Source organism: Ciconia boyciana, chromosome 1 (assembly GCF_034638445.1).
Source record: "Ciconia boyciana chromosome 1, ASM3463844v1, whole genome shotgun sequence".
Taxonomy (NCBI): Eukaryota; Metazoa; Chordata; class Aves; order Ciconiiformes; family Ciconiidae; genus Ciconia; species Ciconia boyciana.
The window spans coordinates 112,467,710-112,482,961 of NC_132934.1; the positions used below are offsets into that span (position 1 = coordinate 112,467,710).

Genomic DNA, 15,252 nt, shown 5'->3' on the forward strand with positions numbered 1-15,252 from the left:
CAGCCCTTTCTCATCATCAAAGGTAGATTTTCAGACTAGGAATTGCTGGTCACTTACATTTAATAGACTTCTGGAATTTTATCATCATTTAGTATCAGCATACCAAGTTTCAGAAGTTCTTATCTTTCATGCTGCTTCAAGGAACAGTTTCATGAGCAATTACGATCTGCTTAAATCTCACATATAGGAAATGTCAGCCTGAAGTATGTGATCTGAAGTTTTCCTCTCATGTGGATATCAACACAACCCAAAATCAGAAAGCTTCCTAAAAAAATTGTTATTAATGAAATTCCAAAGATGATTCTGTTAATCAGTACTTGTTTTCTCCTTGAAAATTCAGTGATGCGTACTCAGAATATGACCAAGAAAACACGAGTTGGCAATTTTTGACAATTTGATCCGAAGAAGGAAGAGCTAGGCATAAAACTAAAACAGGTTCTTTTTTCTTTTTCCCCCTTCTTCTCCCCCCACCCCTCCATGTGAGGATCTTCTATGATGTACATCTGCAGCAGCTCCTTTGGAGGAACTTGAAAAAGCCCTGAAGTTTTTACTCAAGCGCTATGTTCTCACAATGACTGTTCTTGAGTGTGTTGCACTGTGTTTTACAAAAGGAACAACACTCAATTCTAAGCAACTGTTTCTTCATCTTTTCTGTTGTTAACACATGCAATGCATGTCCAAAATATCACTAAAGTACACAAGGTGTCAGAAGACATACTTGGTAAATATGTGACAGGCAAAATGGACGTGCAGTGGTGTAACGATGGACAGTAATGGCACTTTGATCACAAATAAGCTTTAAACATTAGAAGAAAAACAAACAAAGGTTTTTCAACTTGTCTAGATTTCAAATGTAGGGATTTTTTACTTGCAGTCTTGCACTTGGACTTCAAGGGATGAAGGAGTACTTTGTCAGCCAAATGGTAAACTCTTTAGGAGAGAAGATAATCAACACAAAGTCACAGCTGCTCTAACCATCCAAGTAATACTATCAAAATCCAGCTACAAATGAGTCACCAATTTCTGCATCTGTTCTCACCTTCCACTCTTGCTTTCAGCCAACGCAAAATGCACATTTTGGCAGCCATACAACTTCATCTCATTTGGTGATACACTTCCTCAGTGGGAGTTGGAGAAATGGTTGATAAATCAAACTCAACCTCTAATCACACCATCCACCTCTCCCCAAGTACAGCTTTCTACAATTGAAAAAGATTGTCAATTTCTGAGCATCGTAATCAGCTAATTCTCCTCTTCTGAGAAATTACACTTTTTGAACTACAATGGCAATGGAATTGTGCAGATTGCACACTCCATGGTACCTGAATAAGTTATTCTGTCCCAGAAGCTGTTCTTGTCTCTTTGTGGATGTTGTACTCTCATCGCATCCCTATTCTCTCCAGCAATCATACCCTGAAAACCATATACCTCCTCTGCATGTGGAACCCTTAAAATACACCATTATCATCATTGATGATATTGGGAGCTCTGGAACATGGTTTTGAAGCTGTGCATCGACCAGTCAGGTCAGCATCAGCCGGTCAGGACTTTGGGAATATTCATGTGTGGAACTACAAATCATGTGAGAAGTTCGGGAAGCAAGAGCATGACAGAAAAAGTCAGGGAGTAGAATAGCATATATAGCATGACAAGGATATCATCAAAATAAAAAAATATATATTTACTTTTACAGAATCTGTAGAATTAATCTCAAGTGATGAGATACCTCACATTTTATGATTATTGTAGAATTCATTTGGGTTAAGCTACATATTCTGAGTAAGAATATTGCAAGTGCAGAAAGTTCTCACCCTTTTGTGTTTTGGTTTTTTTTTTTCCAGAAAGCACTTTTTGATACTTCAGAGTTGTCATTATGGATAATTTTACTTGGAGACAGTAAAATATAGAACAATTTTGTTTTCTTTGACAATGACAGAGAACTAGACTGCTATCAGTATTCAAAATAAAAGGTGTTTTTTTGTGAAATGTTAAATTCTTAATTTAGGGAATATGTTTTTTATGTGGATAAAGTCACAAAGTCAGCTGTACCTATCAAATTCTCTGCTGAAGATTTGTAACTTGTGTTTTATCTTTATGCTGGTGATGAGGTTGTGCGGAGAAAAAAAACACCCAAACCCCACTTTTATTTAAGAATTCTGTGAAACTATCTGATTAACATTAATGATGAAAAATATATTGATTTCTTAAGATTTTATGATGATTTCCAAAATGCTGTAAAAAGGTAACTTCTGAAGACCTTGTCTGTCTTTACCATTTTCAGGACACACAATGGTCTGTTTATTGAAATTATTCTTCCAATGTCTTAGAGTGTAAGCACCTGTTAACATACTTTCTCATTGATCTTTCTAAAGAAATATGTATATATGTATGGAACTGTGTTGACCACACATGTTTTCAGACCTCACTGATTATTCATGCTCCACAGTGATACGGAGTAATTCAGTGAATGAACAGAAATCATGAGTATTGAACCACAGAGACTGTTCTGGTTGTCTAGGTTTTTGTTTTGTCTATTTTTTATACTCTTTATTAATACTAAGAAATAAAAGCACATGTACTTATTCAATCTAGCAGAAAACACCCACTATAACATTTGAAAGGAAAAGAAAAATATTCCAGTTTAGTAGGTGTCCATTAGCATTTCAGGCAGACTTGAGACTTATTGATGTTATTAATTTATACAGATTATATCTGTATTTTGATTTGTCACCAGTGGCAGGTCCAATGCTTTTTTCCTGGTGGGGATTTCTACTGAGGACTGGGCAGGTGCAGTGTACTTCATGTTCCCATGTCTGCTGCCTCTTCCTCTTCCTGTTTTGGGGTGTTATGGTGCCAGACACGCTGCTAACGTGTGCTCTCCATAGTTAGTGCAGGAGGGAAATAAGCCTCAGAAAGATTTTACCGAGGATTATAAAGTTCTGGTTGTCACAGACCCCAACATTAGGGATGCCCCTGTTTGACATTGTGTATTTGCAGTTCAAAGTTAAATATGACTGACATTATAGATCAGTATGAATGCAGACTTCTGCTTTGTCAGTATATTCTGGTTTTGAAAATGCCTTTACAAGAATGGGGAAATATAACTAGCATGGTTTCATTTTTTGCTTCAGGCTAACATTGCATATTAAATTTTTGCCCCAGCTTCTTTATGCTCTTTGCCATAGTAAACTTCTGTGTCTCTGCTGTGTTCCTAATGTTCGTTCCTAGCTGTGCTTCAGCATGAGTGCACTGTTATTGTACTTTTTGTGTCATAATATGCCCTTGACTTATTTACCCAGATCACTATTAACTGACTTATACCATAGAATATAATACAACCACACTAGTATTTTTTAAGTCCTTGTGAAAATTCATCATACTGCCTAGCATTTTTCATTTGCATGTGTTAATCTCCAGCATATTCTGGGAATCCCCTCTAGACATAGGCAACTGCTTCAAAATATTTTCTTTTATTTATGTATGTATGTATGTATTTATTTATTTATGGAATTTTCTTGGTCTGTATTTGCAATCTTATTTTATTTCACATATTTCTGTGTTCAGGAATGTCAGCCATACAGTATATTTTTAATCAGGTATTGCACCATGTTTGCAGAAAAAATAATAAAATTGTGCACTACTCCATCTGCAGAATAGGACCAGGGAACAGAAATTCTTAAACTGTTCATGAAGAAATCACAGGACAAAAAGCATTCTGAGCAATGCAGCAGAAAACATCTTATTATATATTTTACATTACTTTATAAGCAATTTCAAAGAGACTATTGTAATCATTTTCAGACAGTTTTGAAAAAGTAGAAATTAACTTCAGTAAGTATGTATTTTTATGATCATTTGGGACAAATTTTCTTGCCTACAATTGTTACGTGTCTTATTTGGTTTTGTGCACTTTGCTTAACGTAGTAGATCCCTCTCAAAATGTTTCTTACCATATATTTGATTATGAGAATAGACAATGTGGTCATGCAAAAATCTCCTATCATTCAGAGTACTTATTAGGTTGGCTTTTGCCCTGACTATAAACCTAAGATGTGTTATGTCATCTCTATTTCAATAGAATTCTTTTTCTCATACATGAGAACATAGGACAGTTATTTTGAGTACAGACCAAATGTGTACATATAAAAGTAATTTTTTCCAGCAGTATTAGAAAATAATTAGATAAACCAAAAACAAGATTGAGAGATTACTGTAAAAGCTATTTAATTTTAAGGATCTTTGTGTTTATTTTCATTACCTCTTTTTTTAAACTTCACTTAGCACTCATATCTGTGCTTTGGAATGTTTGGAATTAATTATAGTGAAACATATAGTGAATTATACAGTGAACTATAATATTTCGGGTAAGTATTGAACTGATAAAATTTTCCTTTGTTACCAAATTCAAAATAGCAATGCAAATTTTATACTTCTGTAAATATACCTTTAGTGACTTTAGTGAGGATTATAAATAATTTAACTCTTTTTACAGGAGTCCTGTTGACTGTACTGCCCAGAAGGTACAATGAGTACATGCTTGTTTTTCAGAGAGTGAAGAATTACCATTTGGAATATATATTTTTTTTTTCTTTCTTTTTCATATATGCTTCTAATAACCTATTACTGGAAACAGAAAATTGAGCTAGCTGAATAATCTCTGATCTAATTCAGAAAATCCTGATGGAAGAACTTCAGTGAATGTGTCGTTACAGCTATATGTCAATATAATTTCACAGAAAGACATTTTCCATTGTGCAAGGAGAAGGTACTAAGAAAAAAATTGGCTCCTTGTTGTAGGTTTGCGATATACAATAAGGAAGGGCAAAGAGAATATTTTTCTCAAAATACCTGTTCTCTGCTACTACTGTCTATTGTATAGAGCTACCTTAGTGCTTTAGAAGGGTAGCTCTTAATGATTCACTAATACAGTATTTAGTACTGTATGTGATTCATAGTCACAGGTTGTTTCACCATATGTCTTCTCACAGTTTCAAATGTGACTTCTTAGGGAAATGTGTGTAATCAAGATAAAATCAGAAATAAAATTGCTGACGTGTATGTACATTTTAAGTTGGAATAATGTAGATTTACCACTGTATTACATACCTGATGTTTTAAAAAAGAAGAAAATAATCCGTAGGTAAATAATACTGTTATTAACTATGTCATACAAAGTACTTGTAATATAGATCAGACATTAGAAAGCTATTTAACGTTTTGTTTTAAAGAAATTACATTTTAATTATTCCAAGAAATCCCTCCAAAAAACATGACATTCAGTACTGTAGCATGTTTACTATAACTTCATAATTTTTCTCTTTCCCTTTTTAAAAGTATAATGAAAATAGAATTTTCAGCATTAGAAATGACATAAGAGATAACTAAGTGGTTTTAGTTACTAATTTTTACCAATCCAGAGGGGTTTAGGTTTGCTCATGCATTAGAATTCCATAACTGTAATTTATGTACCTATGCCGTGAGGTTTTCACAGGAAACAAAATTCAGTGTTCTTGGGTTCTGATGTGGGATCAGAATACTTTTCCTTCCATAGAAATTCTGATATACAGAATGCTTTATATTACTGCCTTACATCAAATAGTTTAAAACCTAAATTGTGTGCATTTTTCCTGTGTTCAGTGAAGAAACAATTGTACAGAGTTAAAAGCTCAGTCACTTAAATATCAGCTGCCACTTGGTGAGTATTTAGTGTAAAAAGCAGTAAACTTGAGTGTATGTATTTATAAGATTGGACATTAAAGTATGTTTCAAGTTTAAATGTGATACAGTGAAATAGTTACTGGTTTTCCCTCCCTTTTCCATCTTCCTCAATAATGAAGGTAGGTAAAAGTCAGTATTTTTAATCAGCTTTTTTTTTCCTCAAACAAAAAAAAGTGAAACAAAGAAGTAAAGCAAGTTTCCCAAAGCTACAAAACAAGTAAAGAGCAAAACCAGATTAAAAATAACATCTTTTTCCTCAAGTATACTACTCCATGAAATTTGAAGTATCAAGCAATGGAATTTTTTTAATTGTTTTATTTTATTTTCCCTAATATTTTATACTCTTGAAATTCAAATAGTTTTTGGGGAGGGGGTGGGGAAGTGTTATAGATGAGGATTTTTATGAAGTTGCTAAATATAAAATTTATGTTCTAGAAAATCAGAAGCCAGCATTCATTTTTCTTCCTTGCCTTTTCCCATGTAATTGTATGGAAATGAAATCCAGAAATTCCAGTTGCATTTATGGATCATGTTTTTTAACAATCATGAGCTTGTGACAAAAAAATGTGAATAATGAAAATAAATCTATGACTGGATTTGTGTTTTGATCATTGTTTGGGTGGGGTATTTCTATTCAGTTTCACATTTACATTTTTACAGACAAGAGAGATAACGCTAACTGTAATATAAGATACTATGATTTTACATGTGTGCATTTTCATTAACTGCAGCATCATAACCAAATGAGTGAGATCATAAACAGGTTTTGAGTATGTAGCTCACTATTCCAGTCATAAGTGGATACATTTTGTGGTTTACCTTGACAATGTTCCTTTAAGCATGTACTTATTCCCTTAATTATAGTGCCTAGAAACAGAACAACTTTTTTTTTTTTTTAATTTATTTAACAAATTTAGAAGTTGCTTAGCTGTCAGTAATAACTTCACCATAGGTGAAGAGATGCTTTCAGTCATACTTATCAATGGTGTTTAATATATAAAACATACATAAATATACATATATATATAAAACCTTTCTTTTTCCTGAATCAATGTAAACAGAGCCCAGATGGCCGTATAGAAGTCAAAGGGCAGCATGGAAAATCGTCACTGCATATTAAAGATGTGAAGTTGTCAGATTCAGGGAGATATGACTGTGAAGCTGCAAGTAGAATTGGTGGGCACCAAAAGAGCATGTACCTTGATATTGAATGTAAGTTCTAATATTTTGTTTTCTCTTTTAAATTTGTTTTAAAAGAAAAAAAGTACATTCTTAATGGAAGGTCAGTTTTTCCTGGTAATTCATGTTTAAACTTGCATAATTTAAGAAAGTATGTCCTTCTGTAGTTAGTGAAACTGAATCCTGTGGAGGAATCCTGTCTTTTCTGAAGTTGACAAGACCCTTCTTGGTGATTTAAGCAGGACAGGATTTCATCTGAGATCATATTCCAGTGGTATTACCCACTTACTTAAGGCTAAGCTTAATAACTTCAAATCTTTGGGCTAGTGGATACTGCTGTGGGTGAAATGTATTCAATGGGATAATGTAAGGATTGATTTAAGCAACAGCTTGGTCTTGAGCCTAACCTTCTAAGATTCAACAAAGTCTTCTGTTTTTTTCCTAGTTCTCTCTTTTACTAATCCCCAACAAGTCTCTAGCCCTTCTTTTAACCCTTCCTGGAGTTCACAAGTTTGTGACAATCTCTTTTAGACAGGCTGCTTTATGGCAGGCTGCTTTATTCAAAGCTCTTGAATTTTATCCAGGACAAAAGGAGATTATTTTTGCTTAGAGAAGAGTCTGATGCTATAGAAGACAATCAGAGGATATCAATTTTAAATATACAAAAATTCATTGGAAAATTGTCTCCTCAAACTGTTCTTCACATTCATGAAGCAAAGGTCTTAAAAAAACTAAAAAAACAAATCCTTCTTTTATATTTCATTGTTGTTCTATTTTGCTGGAGATTTTCTAGATACATTTGTTCTACATTTGCAGTATAGTTTGAGTGAGCCTGTTTGAGATGGAGACTCTGAACAGGAAAAGTCTTTCCAGTGGGAAGATAGAAGCTGAAATAGGATCTCTGGCACAGAACGATAAGTAACAGTTGCAGACTATCAGCTGAGGGATTTCCTGAGGAGTTCTGAAAGTGACTTCAGTATACAGTTGCGTTTTCTGTCTTTTTGGCAGGCAAGGAATGCATTATGACATAGGAAATAAATCTTAAAGGAAAATGAGAAATGGTCACAGTTGTAATTGGATGTTAGGAATGGAGAGATTTGCCAACCCAGAAGACCTGAGAAATAAATACAGTATTTATTAATAGCTTTAACAAAGCTACTCTTCAATAAATAAACATATAAAGGAGTTTGAAACATTGCAAAATATTAGTATTCTTTGGGGAACATATTAATTTACTATATTTGTTTCTTTAATGAGTGCACTGGTGCACAGATAATTATTTAATTTTTATATATATAAAGGAAAAAAAAATTTACTAGATAAAAATGCAAGTTCAGTGAAGTTCCTGTAAAATTCCTGTAAAATCCTGTCCTACTCTACACATAGTGATATGAAATATATTATTTAATTAAGTTTATGTAGCCATTATACTTTAAATATTAATACCTTTTATATTCAGAAGAGAGATATAGGATGCACCACATTTTATGAAACATGGGCAACTGAAGTTTAAGAATTGATTAGCAGCACAGAATTCATACTAAAGGGCATAACAAAATATCTGGATTGATACAATACATTATTCTATTCTAAGACACCTTTCAGGGTGAAAGTTTTAGAACAGTTGCTAAGAATTTAAAAGTAACATATTCTCATTGTATGGCAGACTTGATTTTGAATATGTGTGGGAACAATCAATCAAATATAGTGTATGAGAAAATGGAATAGCATATTGTTTTAAGTCTGAATTTATACCTTGGTAGACACTACAAAAACGTTCTTTTATGAAGCAAGTGTCATAGTTATCCTTCATTCCACTTATTTCACTTTTTAAGTTGCAGGCTAGAGACTTTCAGCAAAAGGTACAGCTTCAAAAACTAAACAACTAATTTGTATTCTCATAGCAAAATGGGAAGACAGGGGGAATTGTTATGACATTCTGTGAAGTTGGTATTGAATAAATGACTTGACTCTTCTTGTATTATTTTCCAAGTTATATTTTTTCAGCATGTTAATTGTAATTACAAACATTGCAATCAGGGTTTTTTACTTTTTTTCCCAAATATTAATTTACCAAATTGCATAAAACTCTTCCAAATATTTTAATTTTCACTTCAATTATTTTGGTTTTGTTCTCATCAAAACCAGTTTTGAGAATAATTTTTTCAGGTATGGCTGGCTCTTTGCATAATCACTAGTGAGCCATTTTAGCAGAATTTTTATTATTTTTAATAATATTCTAGTATAAACACCAATAACTATTTTAAAATTAAAATATAAATAAATAAGCAAGATTGAATTGTTTATATTGTTCCATAGTTCCTAGATAGGAGTAATCAATGCACCTATGCCATTCTGTAAGTTAATTAAAAAAACTACAGCAGTTTTCTTTATATGTTTTCATACATTTGACAGTTTGTGTCATCAGGAGAGGAGCATGCTCCCATCACATCCTTAAATGTCAGTGCAGTTAAACAGGCCTAATGGAGACACAGAGCACTCTGGTGTCACTGTCTCATCCTTTTACTAACTGACCCCTATCAGAGACTTAAACTGACAGTAGGATTGCACAGATTTTCTGTACTGTATCCTTGTTCTCTGTTGGGGTTACTCTTGATGATAAGAGCAGTTGTCCAGGACAGGAAGAGATTATCAGGTTTGATACCAATTGGGCACAGTTAACCCTGCCTTTTATCTGAAGTAAATGCTAGACAGACATGAATTGTAGGGAACCCAGAGACTTTTATAAGGATTTCTTCCTACAAAGTCATCTTTGTATTTAGTTATATTTAGTTTTCCTTATATTAAGCATGAGAAATAAATCAAAATGATATGCAAAAGAAAGATACCGTTTTAAATATTATTTACTAATGGATTTCATTAACTGCAAAATTTGATTACACATATGAAGCCTAGTGTGTATGGGATAATAATAATAATAATAATTAGTAATAATAGAAGTAACTGATTGAAAAGTTCCTGTGATGGCATGTATGATGTGTACTAGGTATTGGGTATTAAGATGTGTCTGTAGTGATTAGCTATATATTTATCATAGATAGAGAAATAGCTATTTCTTTTTTTAATAAAAACCATGATAGAAATAGATAAAAAAAAATAAAGCAGGAGATACTCTAAGATGAAGTTTTCAGAAACGCCTGAGGAAGTCAAATGTACATATCCCAGTGAATTACAACTTGATTTGTACATACAATACTATCAGATGCCTTTCAAAGTTACAGTTTTCCTATGCAGATATTTACATTTCTATATGGTATTTTTTGTCTTTTTAGCTGAGACATAATTATTTTGAAAAATATATGCTAGGTATATAAAGGAATCTTAAAAAGCACAATACAGGCCTGACTAAAAGAAGAAAAATTCTCATGAGAGAACACATTATTTCTTGGGTTCCACAGATTATTCACTGCAATGATTAGCATTAGAGAATGAAAAATCATAATTTTGACACATTCGATATGCTGGGTCATCATTCGTCATAGTATTATTCTTAGTTAGGATGCACTGATGGCATTACTAAGTTGGAAAGGATTTAAACAAGCCAGTAATGATCAGCAGTCTGTGATCCTTAAAAGTGTCTCTCCACTTGCCCTTAAAGTTTTCCTTTCGTTGTGTTCAAACCGTCATTAACACAGTCAGAAGTATTCCCAGCACTTAATTGTGTACTCCTAGGTGCACACATTGTGTAAGATGCTGGTCTCTCTGATTGCTCTGTATCACCAAGTGCAAATTCCTTTGTAGAATACTCCTGTTACTGGAGAAAATATATTAAGCCATGTTATTTGGAAAAGTCTCTGTTTTTCTATATACTACTTGGGAAGCATCCTAACTTACAGTCTTTTGTAGCTGCAATTACCAGTTTTCACATCACTCTAATTCAGTTCAAACTCCCAAGTTTCAATATTGGTACTGCAGTTATTAAATATGCTGGATGGTCCAAAAATGCGTACTTCCTTACTGTACACAAAGACTAGTGTTTTGGGATATAATCAACTGTCACAAACATATTGCGTTCAGTACATATGTACATTTTTGTATGAGACCAGCCATGTGAGTGGTTGACAAACATGATTTCTTAGAAAACAATTTCTAAAAATACCCGTTTAAATTATTTAAAGTGTCTTCCAAAGATTATTTTTTCTTACTACTGGTTTTCATCCGAACCTGAATTCTGTAGTTATATTCCTTATTAGTTAAGTACCAACATTCAGTGGTACCAAAAAAAAATAATTGTGTAGCATGTGCAGCATAGTCTTTACCTGTAAAGAAACCTGTGCAGTATTTATTATACTACTATATTGCTTATCAGAAACAATGTTTTTTCTTTTTGTTTTCCCATCACAATTTGAAATCAACCTCATTACTGTTACAGTATTGAACTTTGTTTCCTGAGTCGATTAGTCTTTTAGGCTTTTCACTTTGTTCTGTGTTAGTTAGCTATATTACACTGTGGTTAATGAAAATGCTTTGGATTCATGCTATTTAATTTTATATCTTTGCAAAAATATACAGCATTACTTAAAAGCAGGTTGAACAAACTGAGCTACAAATTCTATTTACCTTCAAGGAAGCAAGGCTTTGAATCAGTGAAAATAATACTACTGTGTGCAGGATGTCACAAATGTTGTGACAGATGTCACAAAAGTTTCAGCTGCCTACTGCTGTCATTAATTACAATAAATGCAGACAGTTCATACTTTGGATTCGTTTTCTGTTAAATCACTGTATCAATATCCCGTCACTACTCACAGAATCACAGGATGGTTGAGGTAGGAAGGGATTGCCTCTTGTCCTGTCACTGAACACTACTGAAAAGAGCCTGGCTCTGTCTTCTTTACACCCTCCCTTCTTTACACCCTCCCTTCACCCTCCAATCATGGGGGCCCAGCCCTATCTTGATATCACAGCCAGAAAACAAAACTGATAAACACAATGGTATGACCTAAGAAAGGGACAAATGACAGGAAAAGTGATCAAGAGAAACAAAATGTTGAAATATTCTGGAAAATTTTGCATCTTTTCTGTTAAAATACTATTGGCATTGGCTTTAGTTACATTTCTTCCTGTCAAATTTATAGCTTAAAATGAGAAAGCAAAGATGGAAGAGGTTAATCTTTAGCATCATGAAATACATCATAATTTTGACATGACTTTGGAGCACATGAATGTTACTTGTAAGATTTAAAATTTTCCTTCTTTGACTACCTTGTGCACTTGCATAGAAGCAAATTTGGTATGCCATTGCAGTGACTTAAAGGGGATAAGAATGTTGAATTCTGAGCAAAAGATGAGGTTTATCGCATCAAGTCACTTTGCAAAAACCGTTTCACCAAAACTCCTTGTACTGAAGCAGGGATGAGTACATCTTTGTTGTCTTTTTCTGATGTTGCAATAATAAATGTGTCAAAGTTGCTAAAATTATACTTTGTTCATCTGTATAGTAAATCTACCTATTATTTAGCTCCAAAGGGTGTAATCATACTTTAGAACAGAAATTCCATCTTAAAAACTTTTGGCCTATATATGTTAATGACTGTTAAAATGTGATATTCATGTTCTCTAAATTTTTACCTAATAGAGCTCTATACTGCATGTTTTTGTTGACCTTGCAATGAGCTTGATGTCATTTTAAGTAGATTTTTAATAACATTAGCTATTTTTATTTTAATAGAAAAATTTTGAATGAATATTTGAATAAAATATGAATAAAATATTTTATGTTTTATTCTGTTTCTCTTCTAATAATTTACTCATTTTATTAATAGGTATATATGCCTCAGCATCTTTTCTTACTGACATAACTTTTCACATATGCCATTGTGAAAAGTAGAGGTAAAAAAAAAAGCAAGAAGGAGTTTTCTGATGTTTCCTTGAAGATGATCACTTCATGAGTTGGTCTTACAGGCTAAAAATATTAAATGTTTACATTGATAATTAATGCGTAAATTTTAAACTGGTTTTCATATTTGCAAAATACAACAGATTTTTGCAAGTCATTTCATACTACGTTAAGTGTAATTTATATTACACAATGATGACCTGTGAATGAAAAAAAGGCAACATGGCCTTTGTACTTCTCTGTATCTCCAAGATAGGTCCAGCAGAGCAGAAGCAACACATCTGAGAATTATGAAGAACATAATCAGGCGGTATGATAGATGTGACATTGAAACTTTGAAACTTGAACAAAACAAAATATCTTAAATTGAGATTTGTAACCTCAGTATTTTTCTTCTCAATTAACTTCCCTTAACTGCAGAATACTTGGCATTACTTGAAGTTGGTATCTTTAAGTAGTCTTCAGTTATGTCAGAGCATCCTGAAGTCACTAGGTTAGCACATGCTTGAAAGAGAGACCTCCAGTATAGTTTACAGTAAACCTGAGGCATGTAGCTTTGGTTGCAATATCTGAGGCCAGGTCCCTCTGCACCACAGAGCCTTCCTCTGAGCTGCTGTTGCCGCACACACTGAGAGCAGCATAGGGCTAAAGTACAGAGAGAAATACCGGGTGAGTTTGAGCACAGTGTACTGGAGGTCTGAGGGATATAAGGTATAGGTTTAGGGGGGCCACGTGTTGGAAATGGAGTTGGATATGCAGGGTAATTTCAGCAATGCTGTTTGGATTTTTAGTATGTTCCTTAAAATTTCTTAGAGGTTTTTGTTGTTGTTTTCTGGACAGCACTGTGTGTAAAAATTAAGTAAAGAGATAATGAGGATGAGAGTCCCTGCTCCATATAGGAACAACAATTATGATTTGGAAATATGGGAGATGGTAGGTAGGTAGATAGATAGATATTAGGGAATGGAGGGAAGATATCAATAGGAGGCATGTTGTGGGGTAAGGATGACAGGTAGGAAAATACAGAAGGTAAAGATATGAAGCTGGATTTTGTTCTGAAAATGTGACAAGTAGGATAGGAAGAGAGATGGGGGTTAGGATCCTGTTTTGAGAAAGGCATTGCAGTTTTCCACTTTTGTCTATAAGAGAATTATGTGATCTAATATATGGTGTTAGAAGTCTGGCCATCCTAAATTATTCCAGTAATTCTGTCCTGGAATACAAGTAACAATACAAATTTTGATACAAACTGCTGCCATTCAAAAATAATGTGTCAGTAATTGACAACACCTGATCATTTTATTACTAAAATAAAAATTACTGGTAGTGTGAGAGATCTAGAGGGGGAGTCTTCCTGTTCTAGTTCTGATGGGCAGTTTTCTTAGTGATTTACTGACATAAAAAATGACCCATAGATATATGCAGACAGTTTCTTTTAAACATCACTATTTACATACTTAGCTTATTTTACCTAGCTATGATTTCTTTGTAATTTCTTCTCCTATTTTAGACAGGTTTAGATAATTCTAGACAGGTTTATCCATTCACAACAGATATTTCTATGAAACTAAAACTTCTTGGGGTTTGTGTTTGTTTTGTTTTGTGGTGGGTTTTTTTTTGTTCTTTTAAAGTGATCAACCAAATACAATTCCTTAATGTCAAGGGGAATTCAAAGAAAAATAGATACATTGAATTTCTGTGACTCTGGAAGCACAAAGCTCCAAAACTATGCATGCATTTGTTGCCCACCATTTGTTAAGGTTAAAGATGCCATTATCAACAACATACTTTGCATCTAGCAGAAAGATACTTTATCTTCATGGTAAATATTTTTTTTTCTATGTTTATAGAAATGAAGAAATTAGTATGGTGTTTGGATATTAAAAATAATATCCTAGTCAAGGTTATCAGGAACTAGTACTGCTTGCCAGTAAGCAGGGACTTTTATTCTTGCATAAACTGTATAATTAGTAGATAGTCCATCATACTATTGAACATCAATGTTTTATTGTAGTGCATTTTGAGAGGAACTAAGAGAATGGGGCGGGGGGAAAAGAAACATTACTGAGAGTGGTGTTTCCTCACTTGCTGTGAAAGAAGCATGTACCTCTGCAAAACTGCTAATCTCAAACTTTTGAAATTATGAGGTGGATTCTGAAAAAAACCTCTGGTTTTAGCTAATAATCATGGCAATTTAAAACCTAATATATGATAAGTTTCATTTGCTTTTCTATTTGGAAAGTTCACATGCAGATCTTGCACGTTTTTCCTTGCAGCCACATGATCATGATAGTAGCAGTAAAACTGAAAATTAGTAACCCTGAAACCTGTAGTTCCTATCTTCCTTTTAAGGAGGATTATATATTAAAATCTAATCAGCTGGCCTCATTTGCTAAGTCTTTCTAATATTTCTTGTTACAAGGACTATGTGACAGTTATTGTACCTGTCTGGGGAGGTGGTTCTACTTTATCTCCAAGGACAAGCTAGTAATTGC

At 33.4% G+C, this 15,252-nt stretch overlaps 1 protein-coding gene across 1 annotated transcript in view; it reads left to right on the top strand.

Annotated features, from left to right (window-relative positions):
• Positions 1–15,252, top strand: part of NCAM2 (neural cell adhesion molecule 2) — a 339,691-nt gene that overhangs the window by 241,166 nt on the left and 83,273 nt on the right. Inside the window, exon 10 of the mRNA XM_072852963.1 lies at positions 6,780–6,930. Within this exon, the coding sequence (XP_072709064.1) occupies positions 6,780–6,930 (151 nt within the window). The remainder of the gene's footprint in view (positions 1–6,779; positions 6,931–15,252) is intronic.